The sequence below is a fragment of the Pseudophryne corroboree genome, chromosome 1, assembly GCF_028390025.1.
Source record: "Pseudophryne corroboree isolate aPseCor3 chromosome 1, aPseCor3.hap2, whole genome shotgun sequence".
Lineage (NCBI taxonomy): Eukaryota > Metazoa > Chordata > Amphibia > Anura > Myobatrachidae > Pseudophryne > Pseudophryne corroboree.
In genome coordinates this window covers 420,210,160-420,231,218 of record NC_086444.1, presented here as the reverse complement: position 1 = coordinate 420,231,218, position 21,059 = coordinate 420,210,160, and the positions used below count along the sequence as shown (strand labels likewise).

At 44.0% G+C, this 21,059-nt stretch overlaps 1 protein-coding gene across 1 annotated transcript; it reads left to right on the top strand.

Moving 5' to 3' along the window:
* Positions 1-14,517: 14,517 nt before the first annotated feature.
* LIF (LIF interleukin 6 family cytokine) lies at positions 14,518-18,390 on the top strand. The gene is made up of 3 exons (XM_063913770.1): positions 14,518-14,578; positions 15,433-15,620; positions 17,102-18,390. The coding sequence occupies exons 1-3, from the start codon at positions 14,563-14,565 to the stop codon at positions 17,582-17,584; spliced, it is 687 nt and encodes a 228-aa protein (XP_063769840.1). The 5' UTR covers positions 14,518-14,562; the 3' UTR covers positions 17,585-18,390.
* The last annotated feature ends 2,669 nt before the right edge of the window (positions 18,391-21,059 follow it).

Sequence of the window (21,059 nt, the reverse complement as noted above, 5' to 3'; positions counted from 1 at the left end):
TCAATGCCATGTGGGTGTGGTCAGTGCCATGTGGGTGTGTACTCCCCCTATACCATCAGACCCACTGTCTCACAAAATACATAAAAATAGAATAATTGCAGAATTTTGTGAGAAAACGAGAAATACAAATGTAATACTTATTATGTATGGATGACCATGTGGCCAGCTAAGTGGCTTATTATCATCATACTGTCATGGTGATGGGCCTATTTTTATGTTGAGGCTTGGAGCTGGAGCTCCACCCACCCCATTGTTAATCTGACCCTGACAAGATCTAATGACTGCCAGTTCTGAGATGACTTTTGCAAAGTGAATATGACCATGTGCATCGCTAGAAACAACCCTAAATGTGCACCATTTATATCAAAATCAGCAAAAGTAGGTGCACAAAAATGGCAGCATTAAAGTAAATATTTTTGCTTGAATGAATTTACCCTTATGTGCACTTTTTGTGTGTAGTGATTTCAGTGAATTAACAATTAAGTATTCTTTGAGCAACACTTTCACAATGTATAATGTGACGTGGACAGCCAAGTTTATAATTTACATATGGATTATAGACAGATCACACAAATGTAATTAGTGATCCTATGCATGACAAAAATATGTAATCATGATGTAATAGTCTTTATGCCTCAGGGAGTATTCTCATCTTCATTTTTCCAGGACTGGGCAGAAAGAAGTTACTCATTATTTTAGCTGTGTCAGTGCCTGTGTATTTCCCTTTTGTCTGGTAAAGCAGCAGAATAGCCCACAATAAAATTCCATTCCAGTCAGCTGACAGAATAGGTTCTTATTCGCCACAATGTTCTTGTTAAATTCTTCTGCAGCTGTCACCAAAGAGTAATGTCTGACTTGGATATTTAAGCTACATCAAGGTTTTTAGAATAATGTCTGAATTGGATACTTAAAGTACATGAAGGTCTTTAAGATCCTGTAGCCACAATCATCTGGGCAGCCAGTCTACTTACTGACAATGACAAATGAACATTGGGGGTAATTCCAAGTTGATCGCAGCAGGATTTTTGATAGCAATTGGGCAAAACCATGTGCACTGCAGGGGAGGCAGATATAACATGTGTAGAGAGAGTTAGATTTGGGTGGGTTATTTTGTTTCTGTGCAGGGTAAATACTGGCTGCTTTATTTTTACACTGCAAATTAGATTTCAGTTTGAACACACCCCACCCAAATCTAACTCTCTCTGCACATGTTATATCTGCCTCCCCTGCAGTGCACATGGTTTTGCCCAATTGCTAACAAAAATCCTGCTGCGATCAACTTGGAATTACCCCCATTGCTCTTTTCTCTAACGTCCTAGTGGATACTGGGGAATTCTAGATTACCATGAGGTATAGATCGGGTCCACTGGAGCCTGGCACCCCAAGAAACTAATAGTGTATGCTGGCTCCTCCCCCCCTGCAAACTCAGTTTAGAAAACGTGCCCAAGGAGCCCAGTGCATTCTGTTGCTCTCCAGAGAGTTTTCTTCAGAAATGTATTTTAGTTTATTATTTTCAGACAGCACTGGTTGGCAACCAGTCTGCCTGCGTCGTGGGTCTTAAGGGGTTTGCCCGAACCAGCTTTGTTAGAGTTAATGGGTCGTCATCCCAGCTGACAGGACACTGAGCTCCTAAGGTGATGTTCCCACACTCCCAGAGGGTGAGCCTACGCCGGCAGCATGCCGCCACCCCTTAACAGATGCTGAAGATGGTCACGGTGCGGTGAGTGTTAAACCGGGGACCCGGTTAGCGGGTCCTCGGTGCATGATGGTGGCATGAGGGACAGTGCTGCAGCACAGGGATTCCCTGGTCTCAGGACTCCTTCATACACCGGATCAGTCCACACACCTCGTCGTCCACATGCAGGTGGTCAGTCCAAAGAGCACCTAATCTGATCCGGTGTATGAAGGAGTCCTGAAACCGGGGAATCCCTGTGCTGCAGCCTGGTGATATACTCTGTTTAACTCATGCTTATAGAACTGACGTGAGCCAGTTCTCACTAATAGCCGGTAATCAGCCATTACTACTGTCGTTGCTAAGGGTGCCAGCCATACCAGTGAATGTCTGCACCACAACCATGTGGTTTTCTATGTTTTTTTTATTGTTTTTAAATGTGATGTTTTGTGTGTTTATGTATTAAATTTTTTATACAGTATCACACTATGGTTGCCAATTATCTCTCTTTCCAGTAAAACTCCTGTGATCCATTCCGAGAGTTTCTCCCTACTCAAAACGTCTAAGGAGTCTTATGGATTTGAGAGTCTAAATATTCTGCTAATGTGGAGTGAGGCGCTGGTTGAGTGGTATTCCACGTATCATTTTTTTTCTTGCATTGTATGTGGGAGGTGGGAAAAGCCTCTTGTGGTTCACTGCATTACTAGCAGCCTTTTGCACACAGTTTGATACTTCATACCATTTGCCATAACTGCATGAGGGACAGTCTTCACCCGGCTCCGGGCCGCGGTGCGCACTGACTACTCAGACTGGCTAATAGTAAACGGATTTTATACTCTTGTTTTACACGTTTTCTGAGGGGAGCCAGTATAAAAAATTGTACAGGGACCGTGCACCATTATTGGGGCGGGGCTTCCTGGAGAGTGGGACCAGAAGCAAAATGGCACCATTCCTGCTGCTGCTGCTCCACAGGCTGCACGCTGAAACTGCTCCTCCAGGACCCACTGAACACCATTGTAACGCTGGTACCAGGGGGTTATAGTGAGGGGTTTACCGCTGTGTGGAAATTACACTCAGAGTCACCCAGCTGCTCCGGCTGTGGTGTAGTATGCTGGTTCCCATTTCTCCCTGTGTCCCTCCATTCAGGGTGGTCTGGGTTAGTGTGCATATATCACTAATACTGCTGCTAATAAGTCTGTGTGTACTGTGTGCAAGGCTAGGGTTACACCTTCCTCACAGGGTTCACTTATGTGTACCCAATGCTCAATTCCTTCACAAGGTAGTGAGGTGCAGGCACCAGAGTGGATGGAAGCATTTAAAACTATGATTTCCAATATTAACTAAGAGTTAGCTACAGCTAAGCAAGAAAGGCAAACCCTGAAACAGACTATGGACACGGTTATGGTAACTGCTGCCGACCACAGACAGGCTCTTCAGCCCCTCCCCCTGTTGGTCTCTCACAAACATACTCTCCCTCAATTATTACAATCTGACTCTGATTCTGAACTTCTAGAATTTGAGGAGGGATAGGCGGAGGTGGACAAGGATTATTCCCTGTCCCCGGGAGTTGAAGCCCTCATTTATGCCATTAGAGAAGTGCTTCATATACCTGATAAAGAGGAAGAGCAGGCAGAGGAATTGTGTTTTAATGTAAAGCCAAAGTCCTCTGCAACCTTTCCGGTATCTAAAGAATTAGATTCCCTTGCCAGGGCAGCATGGACTAATCCTGACAAGAAATTTATTACCCCTAAGCGGGTGTTAAATTCATTCCCCTTCCCCGCAGAGGATAGGAAAATCTGGGAAACCCCACCGTAGGTGGACACCTCGGTGTCCAGGCTGTCACGTAAGATAGTTTTACCAGTACCTGGGGCTGTCTCCTTAAAGACTCAGCTGATCGCAAAATTGAAACCACTCTTAAATCAATTTATACTGCAGCAGGCGTAGCCCAACGACCTACCATAGTATGCAGCTGGGCTATGGTAATATGGTCTGAGGAAATTTTGAAAGGGTTGCTCACACTACCTCAAGATGAGATAGTTACATTACTGCAACACATCCAGGATGCTGCAAACTTTATGAGCGAGGCTGTTAAGGAACTTAGTATCATTAATAGCCGTACCACTGCTATGGCAGTATCGGCTCATAGAGCCCTATGGCTGCGTCAATGGTCAGTGGATGCTGAGTCATAAAAAGGAGTTGAAAACCTTCCTTTTACAGGTGATGCCTTGTTTGGGGAGAAACTCAACAAGTGGATATCTCAGGCAACTGCAGGTAAATCTACATATCTGCCGCCTGCTCCACCACCTGCCAGGCGTCCCTATCCTGGACCCACCCTGCAGTCCTTTCGGGTGGCTAGATTCAGAGGCAAAGCCAGAGGTTCCTCCAATGCTGCTAGAGGGTCTTGCGGTAAGTCCCGTAAACCAGCTGCTGCTGCACCTGCAAACTGGGCCTCAGGATTCTCTTCCACGAAGCCCTTCGCATGACGGTTGGCCCCAGCAGCAGGGCAACTGTCAGGTAGGTGCTCGCCTTCGACACTTCACCCACGTGCCGGAATCCTTGAGTGAGAGACCTTATATCCCAAGGATACCGGCTGGAATTCCAGGAACTCCCTCTTCCCAGATTCTTCAGGTCAGGCATACCAGCTTCACAGGAAGCAAGGCTTTCCTTACAGCAGGCAGAGCAAAAACTGCTTTCTACAGGAGTTACTGTTCCAGTGCCTCCTCAACAGCACACAAAGGGGTTTTACTCAAGTCTCTTTGTGGTTCCGAAGCCGGGCGTCTCGGTAAGGCCTATCTTGATCCTAAAATCTCTGAACCCGTATCTTCGGGTGTTCAAATTCAAGATGGAATCCCTAAGAGCAGTGATAGCGAGTCTGGAGGAGGGGGAGTTTCTGGTGTCCCTAGATATAAAGGACGCATACCTGCATACCCCAATTTGGCCCCTTCACCAGGCGTTAATCAGGTTTGTGATTCTGGACCAATATTTTCAGTTTCTGGCATTACCATTCGGTCTCTCCATAGCCCCGAGGGTTTTCACAAAGGTCATGGCGGAAATGATGTTGCAGCTGTGCCTGAGGGGTGTCCAAATAATTCTGTATCTGGATGATCTCCTGATAAAGGCTGTGTCCAGGGAACAGCTACTGCACAGTATCGAGTTGTCTACTCGTTTGCTTATGGATCACGGATGGATACTCAATTTCCAGAAATCTCACTTGGAACCTTCTCAGAGAATTCAGTTCCTGGGGATGATCTTAGATATGGTGTCTCAGAAGGTTTTCCTTCCTAAGGACAAGGCCTCAACTATTCAGTCTATGGTCTGGTTGGCGATGAAACCTCGAGTAGTCTTAATTCACCATTGCATCCGTTTGCTGGGCAATATGGTTGCCTCCTATGAGGCGATACAGTATGGCAGGTTACATGCGCGACCATTTCAACTGGATTTGTTGGACAAATGCTCGGGTTCTCACCTACACATGCATCAAATTATAGCCCTATCACCGAAAGCACGGATATCCCTGCTATGGTGGCTACAAGTTCCCCATCTGGTGAAGGGTCGGAGTTTCAACATCCAGTCATGGACGCTGTTGACAACAGATGCCAACCTCCGGGGTTGAGGGGCTGTGACTCAAGGGATGCAGTTCCAGGTGATGTGGTCCTTTCAGGAATCAGGTCTTCCAGTCAACATCCTGGAACTCAGGGCAATCTACAATGCTCTAATACAGGCCTCGTCCCTCCTTCGGAATCAGGCTATCCAGGTACAGTCGGACTACGCCACGGCAGTAGCGTACATCAACCGGCAGGGAGGAACCAGAAGCAGGGCCGCAATGTGAGAGGTGTCAAGAATACTCCTCTGGGCGGCAGCCAATACAAGGGCTATCTCAGCCATTTACATTCCAGGGGTGGACAACTGGGAAGCGGACTTCCTAAGCAGGCACGACCTCCATCCGGGGGAATGGGGCCTCCACCCTAAGGTGTTTCAACAACTTGTTCTACGGAGGGGTTGTCCACAGATAGACCTGATGGCTTCTCATCTCAACAAGAACCTCCATCATTACTGGTCCAGAACGAGGGACCCGCATGCGATTGCAGTAGACGCTCTGATGACGCCATGGACTTACCAGTTCATGTACCTGTTTCCTCCAATTCCTCTAATCCCAAGAGTTCTGAAAAGACTCAAAAAGCAAAGGGTTCAGGCAATTCTCATTGCCCCGGATTGGCCTCGACGGGCCTAGTATGCGGCTCTCCTGACCCTGTTGTTGGAGGATCCCTGACCTCTGCCGCTTCTCAAGGACCTTCGACAAGGACCAGTCATCTATCCAGACTTACAGCGGCTACGTTTGACGGCCTGGAAGTTGAGAGGGAAATTTTAACCAGGAAATGTCTTTCCCCCAAGGTGGTTTCCACTATGGTTCAGGTCCGTAAGGTGGTTACCTCCAAACATTACCACCCATTTGGAAGAAATATGTTTCTTGGTGTGAGGGTTGAAAATGTTCTCATGTGAAATTTCATCTGGGACAATTTCTTCTGTTCCTGCAGGCAGGAGTGGATAAGGGCCTACGATTAGGCTCCATCAAGGTTCAGATTTCGGCTCTCTCCATCTTCTTTCAGAAGCAACTGGCGGTACTTCCTGAAGTACAGACCTTTCTTAAGGGAGTGTTGCATATTCAGCCACCCTGTGTTCCTCCCACGGCTCCGTGGGACCTAAATGTGGTTTTGACTTTTCTCTAGTTGGATTGATTTGAACCCTTGCATAGGGTTGACTTAAAATACCTGATGTGGAAGACTGTTCTGTTACTGGCGCTACTGATAGGTTGATGTCCCATACATATGATCCTCCAATATATCTCAGCAGTAAAAACTCGTGTCCACCCAAAAGTGAAACAGAGTTGCATATAGTGAAGTACAATTTTTTAATCTGCGTCAGAAGCAGAGAACTGGCAAAGCAGTTCAATAACAGCATGTGCAATGTGAGTCCCGGGCTCCCACAGATCTTATACCAACGCTGAATCAGCTTGTCTGGGTTTCACCTTGTCACTGTCACGCTGGCGGCCAAATTTCAATGTCCCCGCTTCCAACGCGTTTCCACCTCTAAACTGAGGTCTTTTTCAAGGAGATCCGGGCTGTGACAGCATTGGAAGCGGGGACATTGAAATTTGGCCGCCAGCGTGACAGTGACAAGGTGAAACCCAGACAAGCTGATTCAGCATTGGTATAAGATCTGTGGGAGCCCGGGACTCACATTGCACATGCTGTTATAGAACTGCTTTGCCAGTTCTCTGCTTCTGACGCAGATTACAAAATTGTACTTCACTATATGCAACTCTGTTTTACTTTTGGGTGGACACGAGTTTTAACTGCTGACATATATTGGAGGATCATATGTAATGGACATCAACCTATCAGTAGCGCCAGATAAGTTTACCCTTCTTTTTGTTTTGTTGTTTTGGTATCTTTGTGTAGGTGGCGGGTAATCCTCCAATTCGGGTATTACGGTCTGGCTGCACACTGTTTATAAGCGCACCCTTTTGTGATCACATCTTGACAATTTACACGTGTTCTGTTACTGGCCTTGGCTTCGGCTAGGCATGTGTCGGAATTGGGGGCCCTGTCCTGTAAGAGCCCCTACTTGGTGTTTCACGAGGATAGAGCGGAGCTTAGAACTCGCACACAGTTTTTGCCGAAAGTGGTATCGGCTTTCATGTGAATCAACCTATTGTGGTTCCAGTCTTATCCAACACTTCAGTTGCTCCAAAGTCCCTGGATGTGGTAAGGGCTTTGAGGATTTATATCAAAAGACGGCTTGCCACAGGAAGTCTGACTCGCGTTTTGTCCTTTATGATGCTAAAAAAATTGGTTGTCTTGCCTCCAAGCAGTCCATTGCTCGTTGGCTCAAATTGACTATCCAACAAGCCTATACTTTGGCGGCTCTACCGCTGCCGAGTTCTGTTCAGTCCCACTCCACGAGGTCTGTGGGTTCTTCCTGGGTGGCTGTCCAGGGTGTCTCGGCCTTACAGTCGTGACCGGACAGCAACTTGGTCTGGTGTGAACACATTTGTTAAGTTCTATAGGTTTTACACCTTGGCCAAAGATGACCTTCAGTTTGGTCAGGCGGTTTTGCAGTGGTCTCAGCACTCTCCCACCCGTTCTGGGAGCTTTGGGACTTCCCCGCGGTACTAAAGTACATTCCCAGTATCCACTAGGATGTTAGAGAAAATAGGAATTTAATACCTACTGGTAATTCCTTTTCACGTAGTCCGTAGTGGATACTGGGTGCCCGCCTCTGTGCTTCATCTTCCTGCTTACCTGGTTGTAAGATTTTTTTACTCCAGAGTTTTGGCTATAAAAATTATTAGAATAATGCAAAGAAGATATTTTAAACTAATTCTTTGTATTTTTCTTATACTTTATGTAGTCAAAACTCTGGCACAAACGTTAGTATGACAGGACAGGCTCTGCCTCATCTGCCTCATCTCACTGCACGTCACTGCATTAAAGAGTACATGGTCTGGGCACCTTGATAAAATAGGATTTTAATACCTACCGGTAAATCCTTTTCTCTTAGTCCGTAGAGGATGCTGGGGTCACATTCAGAACCATGGGGTATAGACGGGATCCGCAGGAGACATGGGCACTTTCAAAGGGTGTGAACTGGCTCCTCCCTCTATGCCCCTCCTCCAGACTCCAGTTATAAGAACTGTGCCCAGGAAGACGAACATTTCGAGGAAAGGATTTATTGTTAAACCATGGTGAGCATCTTACCAGCTCACACCTCAAGTATGCCGCAGAACGTGGCATTCAACAGAATACAAGCCAACGGCATGAAAGATTTCAGCAACATGCTGACAAGAACCGTAACACCATATGTGTGTAACCACAAGTAATAACTGCAGATACAGTACGCATCCTCTACGGACTAAGAGAAAATAATTTACCGGTAGGTATTAAAATTCTATTTTATCATACGTCCTAGAGGATGCTGGGGTCACATTCAGAACCATGGGGTTATACCAAAGCTCTAGAACGGGCGGGAGAGTGCGAATGACTCTGCAGTACCGAATGACCAAACTTGAGGTCATCATCGGCCAAGGTATCAAACTTGTAAAACTTAGCCAAAGTGTTCGAACCCGACCAAGTAGCTGCTCGGCAACGTTGTAACGCCGAGACCCCCTCGGGCAGCCGCCCAGGACAAGCCCAACTTTCTAGTAGAATGGGCCTTCACCGATTTCGGTAACGACAATCCACCCGTGGAATGAGCCTGCTGAACCGTATTACAGATCCAGCGTGCAATGGTCTGCTTGGAAGCAGGACATCTAATCTTGATGGAGGTATACAAGACAAACAGAGCCTCTGTTTTCCTAATCTGAGCCGTTCTGGCGACAGAAATTTTTCAAAGCTCTGATCACATCCAGAAATTTCGATTCAAATAAGGCGTCAGTAGCCACTGGCACCACAATAGGTAGGTTCATGTGGAAAAATGAAACCACTTTCGGCAGAAATCATGACCGAGTTCTCAACTCTGCTCTAACTTCATGGAAAAACAAATAAGGCTCTTGTGAGACAAGACCGCGCGGATGCCAAGGCCAACCGGATGACCACTTTCCAAACGAGGAATTTTAATTCCACCTTTCGTAAAGGTTCAAACCAATATGATTGAACGAACTGCCACACCACATTAAGAACCCATGGTGCCACTGGGGGCACAAATGGAGGTTGGATGTGCAACACACCCTTCACGAAAGTCTGAACTTCTGGAAGGGAGGCCAATTGTTTTTGAAAGAAAACCGATAAGGCTGAAACTGTACCTTAATTGAGCCCAAATTTAGGCCCGCATCCACACCTGCCCGTAGAAAATGGAGAAAACGTCCTAGCTGAAATTCCTCCGCAGGAGCCTTCTTGGATTCCCACCAAGAAAACATATTTTCTCCAAATACGGTGGTAATGTTTAGACGTTACTCCTTTCCTGGCCTGAATAAGTGTGGAAATGACTTCACTGGGAATATCCTTTCGGGCTAGGATCTGGCGTTCAACCGCCATGCCATCAAACGTAGCCGCGGTAAGTACACTCACGACCCTTGCTGTAACAGGTCTTTGCGGAGAGAAAGAGGCCAGGGATCTCCTACCAGTGATTCCTGAAGATCTGGGTACCAAGCCCTTCTTGGCCAGTCTGGGACAATGAGGATCACTTGAATCTTTGTTCTTCTTATGATCTTTAGAACTTTTGGAATGAGAGGAAGTGGAGGGAATACATATACCGACTGAAACACCCACGGAACAATACCTCTGAAGCTTCTAGTCTAGACGAGATGCCATCATGTCTATTTGAGGAAACACCCCAATGACTTGTCACTTCCGTGAAGACCTCTTGATGGAGGCCGCACTCTCCTGGATGGAGATCGTGCCTGCTGAGGAAGTCTGCTTCACAGTTGTCCATTCCTGGAATGAAGATCGCTGACAGAGCACTTGTATGTTTTTCCGCCCAGCGGAGAACCTTTGTGGCTTCTGCCATCGCCGCTCTGCTTTTTGTTTCGCCCTGGCGGTTTATGTACGCTACTGCTGTTACATCGTCTAACTGGATCAATACGAACAGATCGCGAAGAAGATGTTCCGCTTGCAGAAGGCCATTGTAAATGGCCCCTAACTCCAGAACGTTAATGTGGAGACAAGTTTCATGACTTGACTAGACCATCTTCCTTGGAAGATTGACCTCCGTGCAACTGCACCTCAGCCTCGGAGGCTTGCATCCGTGGTTACCAGGATCCAGTCCTGGATCTCGAACCTGCGCCCCTCTAGGAAGTGAGAGCTGTGTAGCCACCACAAGAGTGAGATTCTGGTCTCAGAAGACAGTATAATCCTTCGGTGCATGTGTAGGTGGGATCCGGACCACTTGTCCAACAGATCCCCCTGGAACACTTCTGGCATGAAATCTGCCAAACTGAATGGCCTCATAGGCCGCAACCATCTTTCCCAGCAACCGAATGCATTGATAAATTCACACTTTTGCCGGTTTCAGAACATGTCTGACCAGGCTCTGAAGTTCCAGAACCTTTTTCACTGGATGAAAAAACTATGTAGTTTTGTGTACAGTATGCTTCCCAAAAAAACAACAGCCGCGTTGTTGGAAGCAACTCTGCTTTAGGCAAGTTTAGGAGCCAACCATGTTGTTGAAAAACTGTCAGGGAGAGTGCAATGTTTTGCACCAACTGGTCCCTGGATCTCGCCTTTATCAGGAGATCGTCCAAGTACGGGATAATCGTGACTCCATGCTTTTGAAGGGGAACCAGCATTTCCGCCATTATGTCGGTGAAAAAACCTCGGAGCCGTGGATAGACCAACGGCAACGTCTAAAACTGGTAATGACAATCCTGAATTGCACACCGCAGTGACGCCGAAGAAAATGGAAATCTGCAAGTAGGCATCCTTTATGTCTACCGAAACAAGGAAACCTCTTTCCACCAGACTGAAAATCACTGTCCTGAGAGATTCCATCTTGAATTAAAGTCTCTTTTGGTAAATATTGAGGGATTTCCGTTTAGGATTGGCCTCTGTCCGGTCTCGGAACCACGAAAAAGGCTTGATTAACGGCTTCACCCTGGTGTGATGGGGGGAACCCGGACAATGACATGATTCAGACACAATTTTTGTATTGCGTCGCATACTACCTCCCTGTTCGTCGGAGAACTGATAAGGCCGATTTGAAAAATTGTTGAGGGGAAACGTCCCCAAAACTGCCAGTTTTCCGAATGAATCCAGAAGTGACTGAAGTTTTTTGTTTTGTTTTTAGACGCGCCCCCACCGGTGCGGCCTCCCGCAAGAGAGCCCCAGCGTCATGCGGTGGATTCAGCAGACGCAGAGGATGATTTCTGCACCTGTGATCTGGAAGAGGCTGCGGACCTCTTCCCTTTCCTAAACCTGCAAAGAAAAGTGAATCTAACTTCTTGTGCATCTATTGGGTCGAAATTACGGCATCCGATAATGATGCGTCTTCATTCGTTGTGATTGACCATAGGGCAAGACGGTTGACTTACCTGCGGCCGTTGCTGAGATCAAATCAACTAGGCCATCACCAAACAAGGCTTCACCTTCATAGGGAAGAGGCTCCATTTCTTCTTGGAGTCAACATCAGCATTCCACTGGTGAATGCACAACGACCGCCTAGCCGAGACCGCTATAGAAATGGCCTGTGAATCCAAGAGTCCAATTTCCCCTGCAGTCTCACTTAAGCATGCTGCAGCGTCCTTGATATAACCCAACGTAAGGAGTATCTCATCTCCCTCCAGGGTATCTATATCAGACGACAAGGTATCCTATCATTTTTGAATACTACTACTCACCCATGCGCCTGCTATGGTAGGTCTAAGTAAGGTACTCGTGGTTACATAGCTAGAATATAGAGTAGCTTCCTGTATACGATCCACTGGATTTGTGACATGGTCCCATGCAGATCAAGGCATGACTCACACTTTATTCTGTCCGCGGCGGGAACGAATAACCATCGGAAGCCACCAGGATTCTTTCTCAAACAGAGCCCTCAGTACATGAGATTAGCTATCCGTATATATCTATACATACATATACATACTATATACATATAAACATATATTAATCCACATACATATATAGACCCTCCGTCAGGAACAGCAGGGTTCTCCGTGACGTTAATACGTCCTTAATTGTACTGCACAATATTGGATCTAATCAGGAAACAATCTGGTCGACACAGGAATCAGTATCTGTGTCGGTATCAGGGAGTAGCAACTGGGCAAAATAAAATTTTTGCGACCCCGAGGGGTCTGAGGGAAAAATAGCTATGAACATCACATCCTCCATAGATATTTCTAAGTCTGTGTCTGGGATACACTTTTATGCAACCTTACTCTGATATGCAATTTTTTTTAATTTTTTTTTTACCCAGTCAGTTATTGGTGGTGCTGACAGGGCCACCCACACATGTCCTTGTCCCAAATATAGTTTTCTCCTGGGAAAAAACATTCAGCCATCGACATGTTGACACACATGTACCAAATACCCACAGACACACCAGCCTATGGGACACAGAGGATTTTTCAGCACACCAAACCAGCGCCAAAAACATATAGTCCGGACAATAATAAATACATATATGACAGACTTGTAGCGCTTTATATATATATATATATATATATATACACACACACAACAAGCACTAATATTGCCGCGCCCCCCCCCCCCCCCCCCGTTTTGCACCGTGAACATTTCAGCAGTGAAGGAAGGACCAGCGTCTCTTTAAGGAGAAAAAATGGCGCTGAGCTGTGTGCTGGTGAGGCGAGGAAGAAGCCCCGCCACCATAATGGCGCGCTTCTGTCCCGCTCATAAATAAATAATTAATTTCAGTGGCGGGGTAAGGACAGTGCCCAGGCACTAATGTCCACTTTATTGCCAGCCTTTGTGTGAGGATTTATGCTGCCCAGGGCGCCCCCCCCCAGCACTGCACCCTGCAGTGCTATGTGTGTCGGAGCATGGCGGGCAGTCTGCCTCCGGTGCGCGGTACCTCAGAAAAGCCGTCACTGAAAAGAAGTCTTCTGTTCTTCTGCTACTCACCTGTCTTCTGACTTCTGGCTCTGTAAGGGGGTGACGGCAGGCTGCGGGAGTGAGCATCTAGGCATACCCGGCGATCATCACCCTCAGGAGCTAATGGTGTCCTGTCAGCCAGAAGCAGAGCCCTTGAACTCACTAGAAGTGGGTCATAACTTCTCTCCCCTAAGTCCCACGCAGCAAGGAGACCATTGCCAGCAGCCTCCCTGAAAATAAAAAACCTAACATAAGTCTTTTTCAGAGAGAAACTCAGTAGAGCTCTCCTGTAGTGTGTCCAGTCTCTCTGGGCACAATTCTAAAACTGGAGTCTGGAGAAGGGGCATAGAGGGAGGAGCCAGTTCACATCCTTTGAAAGTCTTAAAGTGCCCATGTCTCCTGCGGATCCTGTCTATAGCCCATGGTTCTGAATGTGACCCCAGCATCCTCTAGGACGTATGAGAAATGTATATAATAAATACTGCTAGTGCATGCATGATGATGTACCAGATTAATAACAGCAATGCACTGTAGAAAATAGACCACAGTCCTGTGCAGTATAAGGTAACATGTATAATTTATAATTCAACTGCACAGTTTAGAACTTGATTCCTAGAAGAGGATGTGGGCCCCCATGTAGTGGGGCCCACCAGGGGTTTCCCAAGTGAGCCTGTCCAACCCTGGGTGTACAGAGAGACTAGGAACACTTGTGGTATGTAAAGTTAAGCCATCCTGTGCCAAAGGACACATTTTATTTAAACTGATAATTTTGCTGTACACATGATAGTATAATTTCATGACCATGTCCACTTAACAGGTTGTGTTTACGGCTGTACTGCACGAAACATTGGAATCTAATGTCAGTACCTGTGAGAGGCTGCACCAGCCAACGTTTTGTATGTGCTCCAATTAGGATTGCACCAGTTTTTGTTATGCTTAAATCATTTTCCACGTTCTCCCCTGCACTTTCTGCAAAGTAACTGAGTCAAAATTACAGTGTGACTAAGCTCTCTCTCACCTTACATCACTTTCCATTAGGGATTTTCCAGATTTCAAAGTTAGGTAACCCGATGCAAATATGACAGTGTTTTTTTCACTTTATGAATTGGAGTAGTGCACGTTAAACAAGAAGAAAAAAAACATGAATGAATAATGTAATTCTCTACTACTTCACTTCCTGCACATCTACTGATTGGCTCCCAAAGAAGGGAAGGCTTGAATTGTCAGTTGTGGGTTTTTTTATTCATTCTCAACTATATAAGTCATGGTTTTGTAAAAATGCAAGCAAGCAACGCTCCAGAAACCAGCTATTGCACCGCCTGATCAGGGGGGCCTGAGAGTAGAATGAAGCTTGTGGCAGGTAACTTGTTCCCACACTCAACAACTATCCTATTTTTTATTATTATTATTATTATTATTATTATTATTATTATTATTATTATTATAATTATTATTTATTTATTTATTTATTTATTTTACACTACTTTGGCTTCTGTAACAAACTGGCATGCCAAACATTTTATAGTGGGACTTGAACTATGTAATTATCAGCAGATTGTCTGGTGTAAGTAGTTTCTGAGAAGTTACAGTTTAGGAAATGAAGTGGCTTAAATGATGTAGAAGTAACGTTTCCCTGCACAAAAGTAACACTAGCAAGTCTGGGCACATGTTCTAAAATAAATAATGACAGACACGTGTAGCTGTGAATGCTCTAACACAGTGATGTAGCAGCTAACGCAGGAAAACATGTCTGGAAATGTGGTACTTGCTTTGCTATTGGCCATTAAGCCTTCATCTGCCAACATCCTTTTTAGAAGCTAACGGTAAAGGGAAATAATAAACATAATGTTTTGGCTGAGGATGTTTTTGTTTTGTGTCTGGGTTTTTTTGTAGTTTATGTGATTTTTTTAGAAGCTTAAATCATGTGTTTTGACCATTTGTTTTTTTATATAGAAATCAAAACATTATACATTTTCTGCATGTTATATGTAGTTAACCCTTTCAGTTCTCTAAAGTAATACAGCCAATATACTGCTTTCTCTTTACCGCAAGACTGCAAGACTTTGCATTCTAACCTGAGCAGAGAACATTTTCTGTTCACTTTCAAAGTTTTATGTTACCACACAGCAGAGAAGTTACAGATCTTGTTTGTCATTGGGATGAAGGCAGACTATTTAACAGAATAATGTGAAACATATGTTTTCTCCTGAACAGGGATTGTGCAACTACTGATCTTCCAGCAATGTGCTCTGGTAATGGGAAGAGCGAAACCATTGAATGCTGAATATCCACTCTGCGCAAATGTCAGCAACTGCAATAACAACATGACAGTTATCATGACACAGATCAAATTAAAGATAAACGAGATGCACTCAGAAGCCAAGTGTCTCTTCGACTCTTATGTAAGTTCGTCATAATTCTGAGATATTCATTTTGAGAAGATATTATTTTCCTGCGTAAAACAGGAGTGAGAGGCTGTATGCCACATTCTTGTGAAGCTATGTACAGTATATTGCATCACCAGGCCTCATTACACAAGTATTTCCTCGTCTTCGACAATAGGTTATGCGATATCTTAAGACTTTTTGAGCCTATCAAATGCAAACAGTAACTGCTGAGCTGTTAGCTGACATACTACAAAAAATTCTAGGAGGGAGTGGCAATATCTCAATTTCCAGAGAGCGCAGATTGTGGGAGACCGGCAGGTTTAAGAAAACAATGCTAATGATTAAAGAAAAAGATACCTTTCTCCTAAATGTTAGTATGGGAAGAATTGTATATCCAGAGAATTATGCATTATAAATAAAATGTAAATAGAATGTTCTTGTTAAATCTCATAGGGGGAGATGTATCAAGGCTTGGAGAGAGATAAAATGGAGAGAAATAATGGGGCAGATGTATTAACCTGGAGACGGCATAAGGAAGTGATAAGCCAGTGATAAATGCAAGGTGATAAAAGCACCAGCCAATCAGATCCAATATGTAATTTAACAGTTAGGAGCTGATGCGTATATCACCTTGCACATATCACTGGTTTATTACTTCCTTATGCCTTCTCCAGGTTAATACATCGGAATGTACCAGCCAATCAGCTCCTAATTTTCATTTATAGGCTGTGTTTGAAAAATGACTGTTAGGAGCCGATGGGCTGGTACTTCATCTATCTCCATGGTTTGATGCATCGCCCCTATAGACTCCAACCAATCAGGCTTTTCTAACCAAGCTGAAGTTTACAGTGTTTGCTGCCCAGGGTCATAACTAGTGGTGCTGCTCAGGGCTGAGGGGGCTCAATCATCAATGCCCCTCTGTCACCTGTCTTTGGCTTGCAGGGTGCAGCAGCCTGGAGTATCACCTGAGAGCCTTAGGACACTCCCAGTGCTAAACTTCCTGGTTCTACAGTAGCTCCCTCTTTCCAACAACATGAAATGGCATGTGCAGGGGGTAACAGAGGGTCAGCCCTGGGTGCCCTGGCATGGCACTGGTTCTGCGTAACCCTAAGAAAACCTTTAGAACAGTTTCAGTGCTGCAGCAGGATTCCACATGCTATGGGATTCCACTCTCTAGACATCATGTGGCCAATACCTGGGTTGAGCCTTGCCTTCACTGGCTGAATGAAACAAATGAAAAACTGCTATAGTTTGGCTTTTAAACTTTTTTCTATTTCTCTCCATATTATACCGCCTTTTTAACCAGCTCCCTGAGATATGTATAAATCATTTATCCTCACCCTTCCCTGCCTGGTGAAGGGCCCTCTAAAATGGCATTACTGATATGAAGTCCTATTTGTTTTGTTCAGATGTAGCAAAATGGTACAACACTGATAGAATAAGATTAACTAAACATATGAAGAGAAATTTAACTATTTTGCTTTTCTTTCTTTCAGGTAAAGAATCAACAATTCGACAAATATAACCTCACAAGTGTGTGCAACCCAGAGTCCATCGATTTCCCTAAATTCAACGTGGCAAACGCAAGTGAAGAAGAGAAAATGGTTGAACTGTACAAGATCTTTCAATACATGAAAGTGGCTATGGGAAATATATCGCAGGAGCAGAGTGAACTCAATCCCCTACAGCATCACTTGCTCTCAAAGCTTAATACAAGCAAGGCACAGATAGCAGCTGTCATTTACAATTTGTCTTGCATCCTCTGCAGGAAGTATCAAATAACTAAAGTAGATGTGCATTATAGCATGCGTTTTCCAACCAACACCTTTAAAAAGAAGATAAGAGGATGTAAAATTCTTAAGAAATACAAGCATTTTCTTCTGGAAGCAGCAAACATGATGAATGGCTGGATTAAGAATCTGGGGCACAATCCAGACCCGTCATTCAATAAACATAGGTGTGAGAGTGGCAGTCTTTAACGTTACAGTTTCGGCACCAATGGTCCATGCAAGGATATAAGCTGATTTGAACGCAATATAATCCACAGTTGTGCCTTAAAATACACCTTGAAGAACTAATGAAAGTTCCTGTAACAGACTTACATTATTTGGGCTATAGTACGCGTACAGGAGAACCTTAGAGAACAAATACCGCAAGATGGAGGATGATCATGATAATTTGTGTTGCTTTTTGGAACAAAAACACTTTTATTGTTATTAATCTCAGTGTTAGATGGAAAAAGAAAACATTACTTTCGTATTTCATGTTGGACTCCAATGTTATATGATATGGGATTTGGGAACTCTATTAGAATACAGAGAAGCTAATGAAACTGACATGCACAATTGGCAAATCATGTATAAAAACATAGTGAACGAAGTATTCGAATTTGGAGCTAAAGTCCGAATAGAAAAAAAAGATACTTAAGGGGTGAATGCTGAAATAGAATGGAACAGTGAGTTCCTTGTTTATTTATATATTTATTATAGTTTATTTAACATTATTTTTTGTATTTATCAAAGTAATCCCAAAAGATTATGGGTAAAGTTTGCAAATAGGGGTAAATGTAACATAATGTTTAAAGGGACAATCATATTAAACATTTAAAACATCAGGCAGACTCACCGGGAACCTGCAGATGCCTGCAAGATGCAGGCTATTACATTTACCCCATAATCTATTTTCATCTTGAAAAGTATTGTTTCTGTATCTCACAGAAGTTAAAACTAATATTACTTAGAAAGTTTAATTTAAATGTATTTATTATTTATTTAAAAATATTTAAAAAGTGGTTATTTATTTAGTAAAAATGCTAATTTTTATAATCTGTGTAACATGGCATTTCACTATTGGATGTTTTTGTTCCTCAGAGATCTTTTTATTTCATTGATAATGTTTGAGCAGTAAATGTTGCATTACCTGCTGTGTTACACGAGTGTAATTGCAACTTTAAAGAGTTTCAATCCAGAGAAAAGAAGTCTGTCTACATTCCATTTCTGATATGCCACATAAGTCCAGAGATAGTTAACGCTGCCTGTGGCAAACAACAGGTCTAAGAGCACAGTTTTCCCTGCAAACCAGAAACAAAATGAGTTTAAAGGGTCTATTTACTAAGCACCAGCCAACGAGCTCCTGTCATTTTTCAAACCCATCCTGTGACATGGCAGTTAGGAGCTGATTGGCTGATTCTTTATCTCTGTCCACTTTATCTCCTTTCAAAGCTTAGTAAATAGTCCACTATGTCACATGACATTTGACATTTGGTCACGTGGCTGTATTCTCATTCTGCCTTATGCTAAGGCATAAAATCCAAGTTAATTGTTGCTAGGATTGCTAGGTAAAATACAAACAATGTAGCAGGTATATATTGTAGGGATTTTGTTTTTTTTCTTAAGGCTGTTCCAATAATCCTAGTAGAGAACCACATTTTACTCTTACAATTATACATGCTCATAGCTAATATGAAGATATTGTTATAAATACAGATTAATTGCTATGCACTTTCAAAATTCCTGTATGTGACGACATTTCCTAACTGCATAGGATTGTGTAACCATTGTGGCAAACTGTATACAAGCTTACTTTAATGCTGCAATGTCATCTATATATTGTCATTTTGTTTCATTTTGTGTCATTGGAGGAAAAGCCATTTTAACACATTCCAACTTGAAAAGCAAGAAAACTGAACAATATTGTTAAATATTTAACTAATGTCATATTTCCCATATGAACTAGGAACAAAAAACTGACAAATCCATGACTTTTTCGTTTTATTGAAGCAAAATACTGTATTTGTTAAGAAAATGCCTACAAACTATTTCTAAATGAATATGAACTGAAATGTAATGGAAGTTACGTTTTGTACAAACTTTACATAAAATATTTATATATTTATTTTTATTTTTTATTTTTATAATAAATATTTATTTAGAAGTTATATTCACTACTGTGTTTTGTGCTTAAATGGAAATGCAACAGCTTTAGAATTACAGTAGTACAATTCATACTTGCCAACGCTCCCTGATTGTCAGGGAGACTCCCTGAAATAGCAGCAATCTCCCTTACTCCCCAAAGAGTGTAGCTATCTCCCTGATTGCACCTTACCCATATTATATAGCTATTATATACTTGGAAAATTAAAAACCAGGGATGTATACATTTAGATGGGATAATTTCCCTGTACTGGTTATAAGGTACAATAAGTCATATGGCTACATGTATTTTCAAACAAGGTTTCCCGTGGTCACTTGAGAATATATATATATATATATTTCTCTATCGTCCTAGTGGATGCTGGGGTTCCTGAAAGGACCATGGGGAATAGCGGCTCCGCAGGAGACAGGGCACAAAAGTAAAGCTTTCCGATCAGGTGGTGTGCACTGGCTCCTCCCCCTATGACCCTCCTCCAAGCCAGTTAGATTTTTGTGCCCGGCCGAGAAGGGTGCAATCTAGGTGGCTCTCCTAAAGAGCTGCTTAGAAAAGTTTAGCTTAGGTTTTTTATTTTACAGTGAGTCCTGCTGGCAACAGGATCACTGCAACGAGGGACTTAGGGGAGAAGAAGTGAACTCACCTGCGTGCAGGATGGATTGGCTTCTTGGCTACTGGACATCAGCTCCAGAGGGACGATCACAGGTACAGCCTGGATGGTCACCGGAGCCTTGCCGCCGGCCCCCTTGCAGATGCTGAAGTAAGAAGAGGTCCAGAATCGGCGGCAGAAGACTCCTCAGTCTTCTAAAGGTAGCGCACAGCACTGCAGCTGTGCGCCATTTTCCTCTCAGCACACTTCACACGGCAGTCACTGAGGGTGCAGGGCGCTGGGAGGGGGGCGCCCTGGGAGGCAAATGAATACCTATTTTGGCTAAAAATACCTCACATATAGCCTCCGGAGGCTATATGGAGATATTTAACCCCTGCCAGAATCCGTTAAGAGCGGGAGACGAGGCCGCCGAAAAAGGGGCGGGGCCTATCTCCTCAGCACACAGCGCCATTTTCCCTCACAGAAAGACTGGAGGGAAGGCTCCCAGGCTCTCCCCTGCACTGCACTACAGAAACAGGGTTAAAACAGAGAGGGGGGGCACTAATTTGGCGTTAGAAATATATAAAAAAGATGCTATAAGGGAAAACACTTATATAAGGTTGTCCCTATATAATTATAGCGTTTTTGGTGTGTGCTGGCAAACTCTCCCTCTGTCTCTCCAAAGGGCTAGTGGGTCCTGTCCTTCTATCAGAGCATTCCCTGTGTGTGTGCTGTATGTCGGTACGTGTGTGTCGACATGTAGGAGGACGATGTTGGTGAGGAGGCGGAGCAATTGCCTGTAATGGTGATGTCACTCTCTAGGGAGTCGACACCGGAATGGATGGCTTATTTAGGGAATTACGTGATAATGTCAACACGCTGCAAGGTCGGTTGACGACATGAGACGGCCGACAAACAATTAGTACCGGTCCAGACGT